This window comes from Phallusia mammillata, chromosome 3, assembly GCF_965637545.1.
Source record: "Phallusia mammillata chromosome 3, kaPhaMamm4.hap1.1, whole genome shotgun sequence".
NCBI classification, from domain to species: Eukaryota; Metazoa; Chordata; class Ascidiacea; order Phlebobranchia; family Ascidiidae; genus Phallusia; species Phallusia mammillata.
This window is the reverse complement of record NC_137254.1, coordinates 7819489-7834887: the sequence shown is the minus strand read 5'-3', so window position 1 is coordinate 7834887 and position 15399 is coordinate 7819489. Positions and strand designations below refer to the sequence as shown.

Here is a 15399-nt window from a genome sequence, read left to right as displayed (position 1 = left end):
GACAGCATCTGACGTAGGGTGTTGACTGGTTTAATCCCTACTGAGACCCCAAAGTCGATTAACATGCGACGTATTACGTCTGTTAACCTAGGAATGTATGGCAAGGTAACAAATGTACGCTCTTTGGACTGAACCTTTTTCCGAGCACCCGTGGTTTTTCGGTCACGGAGGATCCAGTTCGGGTAGCCATTTAACCGCAGGGCCTGGTGTACCCTTCGTAATTCGGTTTGGAGCATTCCGGGTTCTGTGGTCAACCTTCGGGCCTGATCTGTCAGCGATTTCACCACAGCTCTCTTGTGGTGTAGAGGATGGTGAGACGTGAAATGCAAGTAGCGCCTGGTGCTCGTTGGTTTGTGGTACACTTGCGTGGAAAGTCTCCCGTCTGTTGCCTGTAATACCTCCACATCCAGAAAGGGAAGCCGGTTGTTAGTTTGCAATTCCATGGTAAATGCGATCCCTTGTTGCACGTTGTTTAAGTGATCTAGAAACGCTGTAACCTGGCTAATATTGATGATGCAGAACGTGTCATCCACATATCTTTGCCAGAATCGTGGTGGTGTGGTAAACGTTTGGAGAGCGCGTTGTTCCACCGACTCCATGACCATATTGGCAACCACCACCGACACTGGAGAGCCCATGGCCGTGCCATACACTTGTTTGTAAAACTGGCCTCTAAATGTGCAGTAAGTCTGCTGCAAACAAATCTCTAGTCCAAGATGAATGTCCTCGTATGACCACTTGGTTCTATCCTTAAGGCTGTAGTCCTCCAGCAGTCTTGACTTAGCGATTCCCAGTGCCAGGTCAATTGGTATGTTGGTAAACAACGAGACTACGTCAAACGAAACCAACGTTTCCTCTTCATCCAGTGGCCGTTGCGTTGTGACTGCTTTAACAAACTCCTCAGAATTCTTTACCGTGTATTCCGTGTTACCCACCAAGGGCGCCAATAGTCGAGCCAGGTATTTCGCAAGGTTGTAAGTCGGGCTTCCAACAAAAGACACGATTGGCCTAAGGGGTACATCTGTTTTATGGACTTTTGGCAGTCCGTACAGTCGTGGGGCAGAACCATCGGTGCTGTGCAACTGATGAAACATTGCATCCGAAATGCATTTCCATTCTTTATGTAAGATAGAAACAAATTTGTTGAGAACTTGCTCCGTTTTTCTGGTCGGGTCACGTGGCAATTTCCTGTAGGTATCAGGATCGCGCAAAAGCTTATAAATCTTGTCATCATACTCCTTGCGGTCTAGAATAACAGTACTGTTACCCTTGTCTGCCGGTAGAATGGTGATGTCTTCATTAGCTTTGAGACTTTTTATTGCACGCTGATCGGCTGCTGTAAGGTTGCAGGGAATGCTCTTGTGACTCTTCATGCAGTTAACAAGCTTGCTCTGTATCAATGTCTTGACGTGCATCGGCAGCGAATAAATTCCCTTCTCCACACATGCTAACATACTCCCCTCAGGAACTGCTCTTGGTGCCATACATTCTCACAATGAACGTTAAAACGGACGTTCTAATGCCGATAACTTATCGGTCGCTTTTGCACCATTGAGCCAGGTGTTATCACACGACCATTGGTGCGCACTGCGTTATTTCTATCGCCTTTTTTGTGTGTGTTTCGCCGCCTTTTCGCTTTACAATAATTTGTGTTTGCAATGTATGTCATTACCCTGATGAAGGTGTTTCGTATGGGACATCGAAACGTTGGCATATTACAATAAAAAACTGCCGGAAGAGCTAAAAATTCTGTTAATACGTTATGCCTGGCAGCAACAGTGTAATAATTGTGTACATCCTAACATCTTGTTTCAGTGAGTATAGTGTTACCAGTTACTACCAGGCATAATGCAAACGCCTTTCTTTGAACTTTCTCGAATGTTAACAAATCGTCCGACGTTACGACATCCTATACCAGGCGTCTTCATCAGGATAATGTCAGTTATCCAACACAGTCTTTGGAGCCTATATATTTCATTTTCTATAATCAGAAAAGTATATATTTCATTTCAAAATGTTTGTGGACATGATGAACAATTGTGCTTTGTTGTTGATTAAATGACTTACAAAGTAAACATCGAAGTTTTAATGAAAAATACACTGATATACCGGCAATGATGCACTATAAACTTTTACATTGTATACATTTCCGGGCGCTTTAATTGGTGTAATTTGAGGGCTTGTTTGATTGATTGGTAAATAAATATGTTTCGTGTTTTTCGAATATTATGAACATTGGTTGGATGAAATTTCTGCAAAAATCGAATGCTTGTAAAATATTTCCCGACCTCTAACGCTTTTAGGGCTTTACGAATGTATACTGCTGCTTTCTATGGCCCAAAGCCAAACTCGGCATTGAACCAACAAGCAGTGACGTGGAACGCTTAGGGTTAAAAAAGTGACTTTGTCACGTGTGTTCCAAAGATATTTGGTTGTTGTCACATTGGCTACAACGAGATATTACTTCAGGTTAAAGTCACACGGATATCGCGCATAAATGAAAACACAGTTAAGTTTGTATTAAAGCACTGGAAAAAGCATTTTGATTTTACCAGCGCCAGTGGACTATGCCCGATTAGTGGTTTTTTTAAATGACGCTTGTAATCTGACACGCTGGAAAAGGAAATTGTTGCACAGCTGACTGCAGCATTGCGAAGCCAGTTGAAGTCGGTTAGCTCGTTGCTTCAGTCGAGAATTAGACTATAGTTAATCACATCAGCGTTTGTCCTGTTTGAAAGGCTTATGTTTGGTTCTGTAAACGTTGTAATGTGCCAACGAGTTTGTTTGGGCTAAGCAAGTCCAGAAATGTCAACCAAAGTTTCGATTGTTCATCGGGATTAAATACAATTTATTTAATGTTAACATTATGACTTTGCAGCATTAAAAACACTTTGGTCTACACAAGGAATAAAAGTGTTTTTCGGCATGTTTTAGCATAAAAACGCTTTCAGTCAGACTGTTTTCTAAATTTAAAGTGGATGTAACAGTCGCTTATTTTGTCCAGATCACGTTATGTGAAAGTTTGTGACCCACCATCTTAACAAAATTTAGTTTCGGCTTATTGGAAATCGCATGCTTCATTTTGTGACTAGTTCAGTCTGACATATTATTGAGTTATAGTCAAACTATTTTGATTTTGCGTCAGTTGTTTTGGCCCATTTCGAACCAATAAAAGTAAAGCGTAAACGGACATGCTGGGAAAGGAAATTGCAGCACAGCTGACTACCACATCGTGTAACAAATTGATACAGGCTAACTTGAAATTCACTTGAGAATTCTGTAGATAGTTCAGCGCATTAATGTGTGTTCAGTTTATATGGATTTCATTACACCAGGGTAGTATTGTTCAGTATATTTTACCTTGGCACACGTGTTGTTGGAAATTTGTAGTATGACGTGAAGATAGGTTTGCTTCTACGTTCTGGTACGTAGTAACTTTGTTCAACTAATATTGTGTGAAACATTTTTAAACATATTATTCGGTTGTTTCAAACTGATGAACAACAAAGCATCATAAACAATAGTGTTAACACTTACACATCTTGTTTTAGGTCCTAAAACAGTACTCGTAAGTCAAATAGAATAGTATCTGAATTGATGATAGAAGTCTCACGATTTTGATTTCGAACAAAGTGATGTTTTTGATCACAGGTTTATTGAACGTGGAAATGTAAAACGACATACGTTGACACAAAGACATATGTTGACTCACACCAAAGAGAAACCACATCGATGTGATGTTTGTGAAAAAAAGTTTGCTCGTGGTGGAGATTTAAAAACACACATGTTGACTCACACTAACGAGAAACCACAACGATGTAATGTTTGTGAAAAAAGGTTTGTCCAAAGTGGAAATTTGAAAAAAACACATTTTGACCCATACCAAAGAGAAACCTCATCGATGTGATGTTTGTGAAAAAGGGTTCACTACTAGTGGGCATTTGAAAAGACACATGTTGACTCACACTAAAGAGAAACCACATCGATGTGATGTTTGTGAAAAAGGGTTCACTACTAGTGGGCATTTGAAAAGACACATGTTGACTCACACCAAAGAGAAACCTCATCGATGTGATGTTTGTGAAAAAGGGTTCACTACTAGTGGGCATTTGAAAAGACACATGTTGACCCACACTAAAGAGAAACCACATCGATGTGTTGTTTGTAATAAAAGATTTACACAAAGTGGACATTTAAAAACCCATATGCTGACTCACACTAAAGAGAAACCACATCGATGTGTCGTTTGTGAAAAGACATTCAATGATAGTTCAAATTTGAAAACACACATGTTGACCCACACTAAAGAGAAACCTCACCGATGTGTTTTTTGTGAAAAATGTTTTATTACCTCTTCCAATTTGAAAACACACATGATGACCCACACTAAAGAGAAACCTTACCGATGTGATGTTTGTGATAAAAGATTTACCCAAAGTGGAAATTTAAAAACACACAAGCTAACTCACACTAAAGAGAAACCACATCGATGTGTCGTTTGTGAAAAGACATTCAATGATAGTTCAAGTTTGAAAACACACATGTTGACTCACACTAAAGACAAACACATTGATGTGATGTTTGTAATAAAAGATTTACCAGCGTGAAAGACTGATCAACTAAGGTGAACATACACACATACTGGAATCAGCCCTGAAGCGTTCCTGTAGCCCAGCTATTACGGCATTCTCGTTTCAATGAAGCCGTTATATGGAATTAAGACCGTGTAGCTCAATTGGTTGTAAAAACGCCGGGACAGATAATTGCACAAAGGTGTAAAAAAGAAAAAAATCCGTGAAAAAATTAAGGCTGCAGGCCTTATTGCTGAATATGTATTTGTTTCATTTTTATTCGGTGTTGGTGGGAAAGGCTTCCATACGCGATGCTTACAATCAGAATACGGCGATCCAGAAGCTGACATGAGCAGCATACAATGTTGCTTATGATTCGATTTACGACGAGCTCACCACCGAGCCTCTGTAGCTGGATGGGTTAATGCCGGAAATGCTCCTGTTGTAAGATGGAATTCTGCCGCAGACTAGATTTTTCTAGTTTGTGTCTGGTCACATTGGAATGCTTGGAAAAGTGGCTTGATTCGGTCTTACGCCTTCAACAGCCCTGGCGTATAACTCGAATGTATATAACGTGCCAACCAGTTGACCGACAAAAACTAACCATTGTTTTAGTGATGATTTAGCATAAAAATACAGTGTCAGGTATTGGATGAATAACTAAACACTTGTTTTTTTTACAATTAGACGACGGCGTATAAGCAAACATGCATGCGAAAAGTGAAACCAAATCTTTGTTCGAACAACTCGTTATAATCCATTGCTAGCACACATCTCAAAAAAAAATGCGCTAGTTGGTGGTGACAAATCAATTTGCAAACATTAAGATCATACTTTTAGGGATCATTTATATAGTACCGTGTGTATCTTGAGAACGTCATCCAGTATGACAGACGCTCAACTGCAACAAGCATAAGCTTGGTATTGGATTGAGTTCTACAACTCTTTCTTACCGTTTGAAGACTGCTCTTGCTTCCATTGTTACGTTGGTTTTGTTTCGTATGAAAATTTAGTTTTTCGGTTGTTCTTATTTTTGGTTTTATCATCATCATATCGGGCTGGTTGCCCGGGCCAAACTGCTATGCTCTTCCACACCTTCCTGTCCGCCATTGCACCGCTTAGATCTTCGGGCCGAATACCGGCATCCTCGGCCAACTATTGTACGTACGTCTTGTAGGGTCGGCCGGGTCTAGCTCTCCTTGCGTTGGTGTCCATAAAATCAGATCACTTATGACTTCTTCTTTACTTCTGTGGCAATGTCCAGCGAATCTCATTCTTCTTTCTTTTATCACTGATGATGGTTTAAACAGATTGCCGTATAAAAAATTGCCGGCGCGGAGCATTCGTGTGTATGTTGCATCTATCTTCTTTTCCAGTTTCTTTGGTAGGGTCCACGCTGATGATCCATAGAGCAGTACAGTTTCTACCACGGCTCTGAAAAAGTTTTTGTTTTAATTGTTGTTCAGGCAGCGCTGATTCCCAAACAGTTCTTAGCGGATTAAGTGCACGCCAAGCCTTTGCTATTCTAATGAGCTTGGTTTTAAGTCGATGGCAACCCTGCCAATAATCATATTTTGCTATCGATCGAACATACGATTCTATCAAAAACACTTAAAAACAATCATGTAAAGTGAATGGTGTATATGTTTTTATCATTTGCAGATATAATAGATGAGATGAATTGCAATTACAGAAGTCTTTGCGGTAGTCGCGCCCGAATCACAATCACTCTTGCCTGCCTTATGTGCTTCACTAGTCAACTCCCTAGTATGGGCACACCAGTTCGGCCATTGATCAGCTAAGGTGAACGTACAAACATATTGGGATTTAGCCCTGAAGCGTTCCTGTAGGCCAGCGATCACACTATACTCATTCATATATTATAGTACGCTAGGGCCAATTAAATGTGTGCAGCTCAATTGGTAGAGCGCGGGTTCGGAACGACACCAGTCGAGGGTTCGAATCCCATCGATTGTTCGATTTTTTAATGACCTGCGCCTTGTGCCAATTTTAGCGAGGCCCACGTGCTGAAGCAGATTTCGCAATAAATGCCTTATGATCAGTATTTCGTTAGGTTATGTTTCTAGGTGGTTATAACTCCTAAAATGCCAATTGTTTTAAAATAAAACGATCATGTTTTATTCTTTTTTAGCAACGAACATACGCATGAATCCATGTTTATTTGACTCGGCTTTGGACCCTCTGGTACTCCGATTTATAAAAATGATAACAACATGACCTATTTGTTGGCTCCCATCTCGCAAGTTGAGTTAACTGACACCTTGTGTTGTTAACACGTACACAATAGTCAGTTAACTACTAGCAATATGAAGGGTTTACACTCGTCACTATAGCTAAATGAGAACATCACTCATAGTTGACACCTACATTTTAATTCGAAAAGCAGTCAAAGCATACGCTGCCAAATGTTCCATTTAAAAAAACGCTACATGCACCATTCGTCCCCCTCGGTCAAACTAGTCAATTGATGATTCCTGTAACACGAAAACGTGCACACGTCGGGGGTCGCAGCTGCACAATTGATCAGAGTATAAATTACTTCCTGCACGCGCAACTGGTCACAGTAACCCAGTTGTGTGACTTTCAGTAGGGAGGTACAGCTAGTATAGAATAATTAATTGGTTTGCTATGACGATTCTTTTTTGACACAAAGGTTTTTTAACCAGTGATTTGTTGAGATTAAGTTGAGCGCGTATTATATCTGCACAGTTTATGAGTAATATAAATAACGCCAGTAACCCTGTAGTTGGACACGCTGGAAATAGCTGACTGCTACTTTGCGAAGCCAGTTGATACAGACTTTCGGTTTGCGCTGTAAGGCATCAAAGCGTCCATTAGTTTCATTAGTTTGATTTTACTCCAGTTGATTATGCTCATTCTCAGAAAGATTTGGGTTCGACGATTATGATATTTTAAATTAAATGTGAATCAACGTCGATCTTGCTAAATGCAAATAAGACGATTAGGACTGTAAAATGTGTACATATGACAACTGGCTATAAGCATCATAATTATTGTATTTCTTCATCTTTTATTTCATTTCTATTATAATGTCGTGTGTATTATCTGTAAATAAAACTGCACGTCTGTTTATGGTTTGAAAATAATGTTAATAAAACTACTCTCCTGACGACTGCAACTGTATTCTTATATATTTTTGATCCGAAAACTGCTTGTAATCTTTCGGTATATACTGGGCCAGAAAAAAATTACGTTCATGCAATTAGTTGGTCCAAAAAGGCAATTTTATTTATTTCCATGTAAATGTTTCACAACAACGCTTCCTTAACGCACAACAAACATATATATCTTGATTATCTGCTGCTTCTTTCGACCAATCCCAGTTGTCGTTTGGTCTACAAAACACCATCTTGAACAACATTTTGAAAAAGACAAAAAATATTTGTAAGAAGGTTTCAATGCCATTTAGGTTTGTAAACTTTTGTAAACTAAAAAGTTTTGTAAATTTAAGTTTTGTAAAATCTTGTGTGTAGGAACTCCATGTTTTGCATTTATTGACAAAAGTAGTGGTTATTTTCCCCCAAACAATCCAAGGTAAAACCTTCAAAATACCAATTAAATCATCCAATCAATCAAACACTTTTACGCATCTGCAAAATAAACTCGACACATAATGCAGTTTGAGTCCCACCCAACAAGTTGTAGTCAGATTTTCCCAAGTGCAAATAGTAAAATATTTTTTTGTCTGTTCTTACCTTTTTGGATCTTGCATGGAAAATTCATTCAAAGCTACCTGCAATTAAGCATTACAATTTTATTTTGGTACAATTTTGTCGTCAAGAACTCTTATGAAAACTTGCCGTTGGTAAGAAATGGAAATCATTTTCATGGAAAAATAATATACACTAAAATAAGTAACAACAGTTGTTTACCTTATGGCGCAATCATAAAAAATGATCTAAGGAAGCGGGAACCAAATCAACAATGTTGATTTTTTTCCTAGATTTTCTTTAAAAATAATGTTTTGTTAATAAACTCGTATTTTTTCGTTTCAAAGTCAAAATTCGATTAACATTATGTTAACTTTGACTACAAGATTGAAAAATACTTACTGGTTCTTGCAATGCCTTTACTTGTGTTAGCAGAAAATATGTCATGAGCAACATCAGGCAAACTGCTATTTTCTTCATTTTTGCGAAATTACTGCACAAAATACTTTGGGAAGGTTGAGGCCATAAGTTTTGCAATAATACTTGTCCCAGTGCGTGTTGATGGCAGAGAGGAAAAAATCCGGATGTTTTCAGTCTGCGAGTCTGCCATTGTCTTTATTTCCAAAGCTCTCATCAGTAATGACGTACAGGAAACGCCACAGTATTACTAAAAAATACCTCGTCAAACAGATTTTCTGAAAGTGTCAACATAACAGTTTTTGCAATAACGCTTTATTACTACGAAATTCACCTTGAACAATATTATTAAATATTTTATTCAAATGCAGAATATATGACGGTACACTGATATTACTTACATCGTCACAGAAATCGTTTGTACAAATGAGAAAAATTAGAGTTCTTTTACTACTTGTTTGATACAAAAAATACGAATAGTAATAGTTGCATTGTTATGGTGGTGTGGCAATGTCAGCAAAACATTGGTTGCGTTTTTGCTTACACACGACATATAAGGGCTCAATAGTGCGGTTGTGATAGAGGCAGCATGCTTTATTTAATTGACTGGTTATGTTTTTTTCTTTGGTAACGAATAGGAAATTTGTGCTAACTGAACTGTTGCCGGTCGTCCAATGGGTAATTGTGCATTTCTGGCTCACGGATCCCACACCGTCGTCAGCCAAATTGCTGTTGCTGTAAATAACTGTATTTTTCCGGTAGGCTTTGTTGCTTTATTAATGTGTTTTGGTGATGTTTATTAACTTTGATGCTGTAGAACCTAAAATCTCCTGACCGATTTGAATGTTACTGTGATTCTGGTCCTATCATAGTTCGGTAAGAGTCAACTGTACTGATAATTTCTCGTCTGTTTCCTTAACTAAATTAGTGCATATCTGCACAAACCGCATTTGTCCTTGTACTCGTCTTGCTGCTGAACCCTCCAGCGCCACCTCTGTCCTTAATTGCCTTAATAAAGAATTAGTTATTTTGGCTCTTGGTACCTTGGAGTTGTTGAGCGCGAGGAAAGGCGCGTTGAAAACTGTTCTAGGAATATAAACGATCGCCCCTGCTGTGCTGTCTGGGCGCACAAAGTCACGCCCTCCACCAATTAAAATACGGCGCAACAGCTACCTTTTAATTCCCAAAATTTAGTTTCAATTTAAAACGTAGAAGCATGTTTAGCATCTATTCAACGCTGCCGACTAATCAAAAATATTCTTTCCTGGATTATTTAAAAGGTAGTATGACAGGTGAACGCTAAAATGTATATCGCGCATATTGACATACTAAAGCATTTTGTCTGGAAAAAGCTTGTTGCAGACACTTTCGGTCATTTATTGCACTGCAAAGACAAACTAAAAAACAAAGATGTCACTCAACAGTTGTGCAAAGTTACTAATGCTGTCAAAACGAACTAAACAAACAAACCAGTATTTGATTTTATTTAAATACTTTTAACTATTGTTTTTATCACTACAATAATTTAGTTAGATGTTCAAGAATAAAATGCAGTCATACAAATATACTTTGTATGTTTTTACTTATACCAGATTTTACCTCAAACTTGTTTCTGTCCAGTAATTATCGATTATATCGCCCGCTCTAGTATTGTTTGATATATTTGTTTCTTGTCGGAAATACGAAACGGCCTGATTTGTAACAAGAACCCAACCCATTTACGAATAATTCTGTTTTGAAACTGTTTTAAAACTTTTAATTACATTCGCCGTAATATTTTACTTCCCTAGTACCACAAACAACTCTAAAAACAACCGTTCATGTGTTGAACTGAGGTACGCTGGGTTTAAAGATGGAATTTATGTCATACAACTGTCACACAGCTCGTAGGTATGAAATTAGTTAAGATGAACAAAAATTCATAACTGGGATCACCCCTGAAGCGTCTATGCAGACCAGCGAACACGGCACACGCACATATAAGTCACAGTACGTCAGGCCGATTGAAGACGCTATACCGAAACAGCCGGTCACCAAGCATTCACCACCACATGGCAAGGCGTCCTGCGGTGGGATTCAAACTTACGACAGATGTCTTTCCCGGACTGGCGGTCTACCAACTGAGCTACACAGGAGCCGGCTAGTTCGGTGTGGCGCCTTCAATGAGCCTGGCGTACTGTGATTTATATATATATACTGGTAAATTTGGCGATCCCCTACTACGAAGCTGACATGTGCAGCATACAAGGCAGGCAACGGTGCTTTTGATTCGATTTTCAGCGGATTCTGCACTGAGCCTGCGTAGCTCAGTTGGTGGAGCGCGAGTCCTGGAAAGACTTCTGTCGTGTGTGCAATGCTTAGTGACCGGCTGATTCGGTATGGCGCCTTCAATGGGCCTGGCGTTCTGTGATTTAGGTGTGAAATTATGTTTTGATGACAATGTTCACAGACTAGTTAAGATGAACATACCGTCGGTAGGCTTAGCGTTTATTCAGACCTGCGATAACGATACACCTATATATAAATCATAGTGGCATATGCCAGGCTTTGCGTTATTGGGCCTGGCTTGCTATCATTTGTTTACAAATTGATCACGTTTGCCATCGTTTGTTGTTCTTTAAAAAACTTCAGCCGTTACTAAAAAAACAAAGCAAATGCGACTAGTTCTTTGAAGTAAAAAGTTAATCAAACAACAGAACTCGACAAATTCCGCCCTTGCTGTAAAATCTGATCTTTCTTTTTTGTTTTAACAATCCATCACTGCTATTGTTTTAACATCGAAATTCGACAAGTGATTTAAGCCATTTTTACTAAGGAAAATCACTTTCAGGGAAAAGACGTTATGTTACGTCATGTTTCAAGCCAAACACACGTGAGGCCAGCAGAGAGCAGAGTTTTTTGCAATATCAAACAGAGAACGGATTTATGCAATTTTATGGAGGAAATATGCACAAAATGTTTAATTCTCGATATCAACTGAAACCAGAGAATGGTAAGTTAAGAAATCTTTTTGATATTGTCTTTTCTAAATATCAGAGTATATACCCCTCAGCATTACTGATTGCCTTGTATAGGTGTTAAGAGTAGGGTTGGGCATTTGACCGGTCAAATAAAATCTGGTCAATTGACCGGTCAAATACTTGTCAAATAGGTCAAATATCGGTCAAATACTATACACATTATTAAATTGCAATTTTAGTTTAAAGTTGAAGTTAAATCTTCTTCTAAACCATAAGTAGTGGAGATGGAGGTTTCAACTCATATAAATTTGTTTGTGAAATGGGAAATATTCAGTTTATATTATATTACAGACTACTCCGACTGCATTGCGTGCTTCATTTCATCAATGGCCCCACCTGTGTGCCTGTAATTTTCATTCAGTAATCACATTTGTGAACTGAATTCTCATTATATTCTATATACATCATATTAAAGTCTAATTTTGACTGAGATTTAACTGTAAAACTCGCTTATCCTGCTTAAAGTCGTAATTTATGCTGTTACGCTGTTGTCACATCTCTATTCATGACAAAAAAGGAATATACAAAAGCTTAAAATGTACGTACTTTATCCCAATCAGTACTGACCTGGAACTTATCCAAAAAAATCTATTCAGGGCAATTATAAGCTAATAGCTACAAACAATTTTTGGATCAACTATAGAAAAAAGGACTGTAGACCTACAAGTTTACACAGATGCTATAAATAGCTTAGATTTTTTTTATCTGTCAATAAACATGTGCAACATTTACAAAAATGTCCAAGTAAATACTAATGAACTAACTTTCCCCCATGGACATATCACACTCGATTTTTATTAAAATAAAACGTTTTTTATTAAATAAACTAGAAGTGATCCATGTTTTTTAATTGCATTGTAAACCTTGCAAAGTTTGCCATGACGTAAATCAGATCATAATTTCAAATCAAAAGTATCTCCTAATTGTTTTGTTATTTATTTTAAATGAACAGAACACATCTATATTGGCTTTAAAAGCACTTATTAATACAAAAGTATGCCCTAAACTGTTCTATCTGAGGGTTATTAGAAATAATTTACCCTTTCCAACAACCAAAAAGCAAGTACAAAAAAATTTAACACATTTGATTTTTAAAATTAAAAATAGTATTTGACCGGTTAAATAAAGTGCTGTCAATTGACCGTATTTGACCGGTCAATTGACCGGCTTGCCAACCCTAGTTAAGAGTGCCAATAACTAAATGTATGTGTTTGAGTTTCTGTATTATAAGAGTGTGTATATATTAGCCTGCGGATGAACTCTAACTAACGTATGCATTGAATCTTTCCAACTTTAAGTATTTTGCTCTTAACTAATGTATGTTTCATTTTTGCTTAAGTTTTTTATCCTGGTGTGAATTCAATGTTGGATCGTCTTGAAGAAAAATCTTCGGACATCACAAGTTTAATAACAGATTTCTATTTTTACGATTATTGTTCTCATTCTTATTTGATGTATGATAGTAAATTGTTTGGAGACGGTTACGGAATGTGGGTAAGCGATTGTCGTTCTGATATTATCACGGTAATTATATTAAAAGTGTTTGTTCAGGTCAGATTAAAGACATACCAGCATTGCAGTTATCCATACGAATATCAAACCGATTGTGATGACAGTTATGTGAATTATGATTTGGATGCTACGTAAGTTGAAATTACAATGTTTAGTTTTAGTTAAAATATGACTTTATTGTCCAACTACAATAGATGCGGCATTGGAAATATAATGCGTTTAAGTCGAAAAATGCATCCCTTTTTTGCCTTGTTTGGTATCGGAAACTTTGATCACTGTTTTAATTACATGAATTTTGAAGTTCGTTTATAGTGTGTTATGACATTTTTAATTTTTCTATTTAAACCTCTTTTGTTTTAGTTATATAGTCAAAGACCAGCAAAAAGTTTAGTATTTCTATACGAGGGAAACCACACTCTCAGCAATTTCTTTTTACATTTTCAATCGCAATAGAGAAATGGAACGTGATATGCCATCTTGTGTGATGTTTGGTTTTATGTCAATAATCCAGAGGTACGTTTTCGTTGATGTTTATAAGAGTAAACAACTGTTTCAAGTTACGCAGGTACATAGGCCCGGAAGGTAATAAGGCCCACTGCTCATATTTTTGTATGACAAGAAAAATTACTTCCGTTTTGATGTAATTTTTAAATATTTACGTACTTACGATGGTTTACGAAGTTTTGGACCTGCAAGTTGTGTGTAATTGTTATTATGACCAATCCAAATTTAGAAGTGTTTGTTTTGTAATTTTTAAATTGGTAACAAACATGGAAAGGTAGGGTTGTCGAAATGAAAACTCATTAAGATATATTAGTAATGAGGTTATTTTAGTTTATTGAAGCATTTTACCACATGGAAAAAAAAGAATTACTTTAAAAAAAAAATTTAATTTCTAAAAAGGTTTTTAGACAATTTTTAAAAACATGAAAATGTCGGGCTGTATTAACAGCATAGGTACGTATGTATTAAGTCCCAAGTTTTATTTTTTTTAACTGTCATCCTACATCAACAAAACTTGCAAACGTCCTCAAAATTTGAAGAAATTTTAATATCAAACCTCTGCAACCAGTATGCCAATTTTGTCCTGAAACTCTTAAAAGGTTTATCAGTTATACGCAATAGTTTTTTAAGCGGCCTTGTTACCTGCAGTTACCTTGCAACTAAATCGTGACTAAGATTGTTATTCGATGAATAAAATTTATTTTGTTGGAAGACCAACCATATACAAATTTTCGCTAATTGTTTTATGAGTAATACAGAAATTTCAAACATCCGTTATTTTTTCATATATATCATTTGTTAGCACAGACGAAAATATTTGGTGCGTTTCTTTTTTCATTTGCAGCATTATTCCTGGATTAACTTTTCAGATAAGCATGAATGTAATAAAAATTTGCTAAACGAACTATTCCAAAAATTATGTGTAGGATTGGAAATAATCTGGAACGCCTATTATAAGATTATACAACCCAATCGGCAATAGCTATTATTTCGATTGGATAGTTGATAATGCTGTATCAAATGTTCTTTATGGTTACACAATGATTTCAAGGTAATAGGAAGGGTTTGGCATTGTACTAACAACAAATTGTAATATAATATTTTTCTAAAATCGATTTGACTTGGTAGGAGAAATGGAGTTTTAATAACCGAAACAGAGATCAATGCTGTTACCAAGAAAATATTGGAAATTATTGCAGAAACGGACTTTTGTGAGTTAACAATTTGATGCAACTGTGAATTTAGTGTAGTTCAGTAACTTCATACGTTACAGCAATATAATAAAGCATATTGTTTCAGGTCCAGATAGCTTGTATGATGATGACGTACTTTCAGTACCTTTTCAGTTTTCCATCGGAAACAATTCAGTGGTTAACTCGATGCTACCACCAAGTGTAAAACCTCCACCGACCGGTTTTGTTTAGTTTCGTGCTTATGAAAGAACTGGGAGCGTCTACGCAATGTGCCCTGCTGTTAAGTGAGTAAGAATACTTGACGTACTACCATGTACATAGCCAGATTACGGTTCTTTAGCTATTTACTTATGCACACCCGTGCATTTAAACATTCTGTTACTGTGACGCACATAAACTTCCCAATGTCGATTTAAAAATGAGTGGTCATTCGATTCAGTTTGGTCGTCGATTGCAATAGTTTAGAAAGCTTTTCGACAACTAGTACTGC

At 37.2% G+C, this 15399-nt stretch overlaps 2 protein-coding genes and 1 pseudogene across 2 annotated transcripts in view; 2 read left to right on the top strand and 1 right to left on the bottom strand.

The window, feature by feature from the left end:
• Positions 1–1477, bottom strand: part of LOC145219417 (uncharacterized) — a 1699-nt gene extending 222 nt beyond the window's left edge. Inside the window, exons 1-2 of the mRNA XM_080086783.1 lie at positions 1268–1477; positions 4–1188 (exon numbers count right to left, since the gene is read on the bottom strand). Of these exons, the coding sequence (XP_079942909.1) occupies positions 4–1094 (1091 nt within the window). The 5' untranslated portion in view covers positions 1095–1188; positions 1268–1477. The remainder of the gene's footprint in view (positions 1–3; positions 1189–1267) is intronic.
• Positions 1478–3866: 2389 nt separating this feature from the next.
• On the top strand, positions 3867–5312 carry LOC145218545 (uncharacterized; the record flags this gene model as incomplete). Its single annotated transcript, XM_080085964.1, has 1 exon — positions 3867–5312. A coding segment is annotated over one exon (741 nt), but the record flags the coding sequence as incomplete, so codon positions are not given.
• Positions 5313–5395: 83 nt separating this feature from the next.
• On the top strand, positions 5396–5576 carry LOC145221367 (small nucleolar RNA U3; annotated as a pseudogene).
• Positions 5577–15399: the final 9823 nt, after the last annotated feature.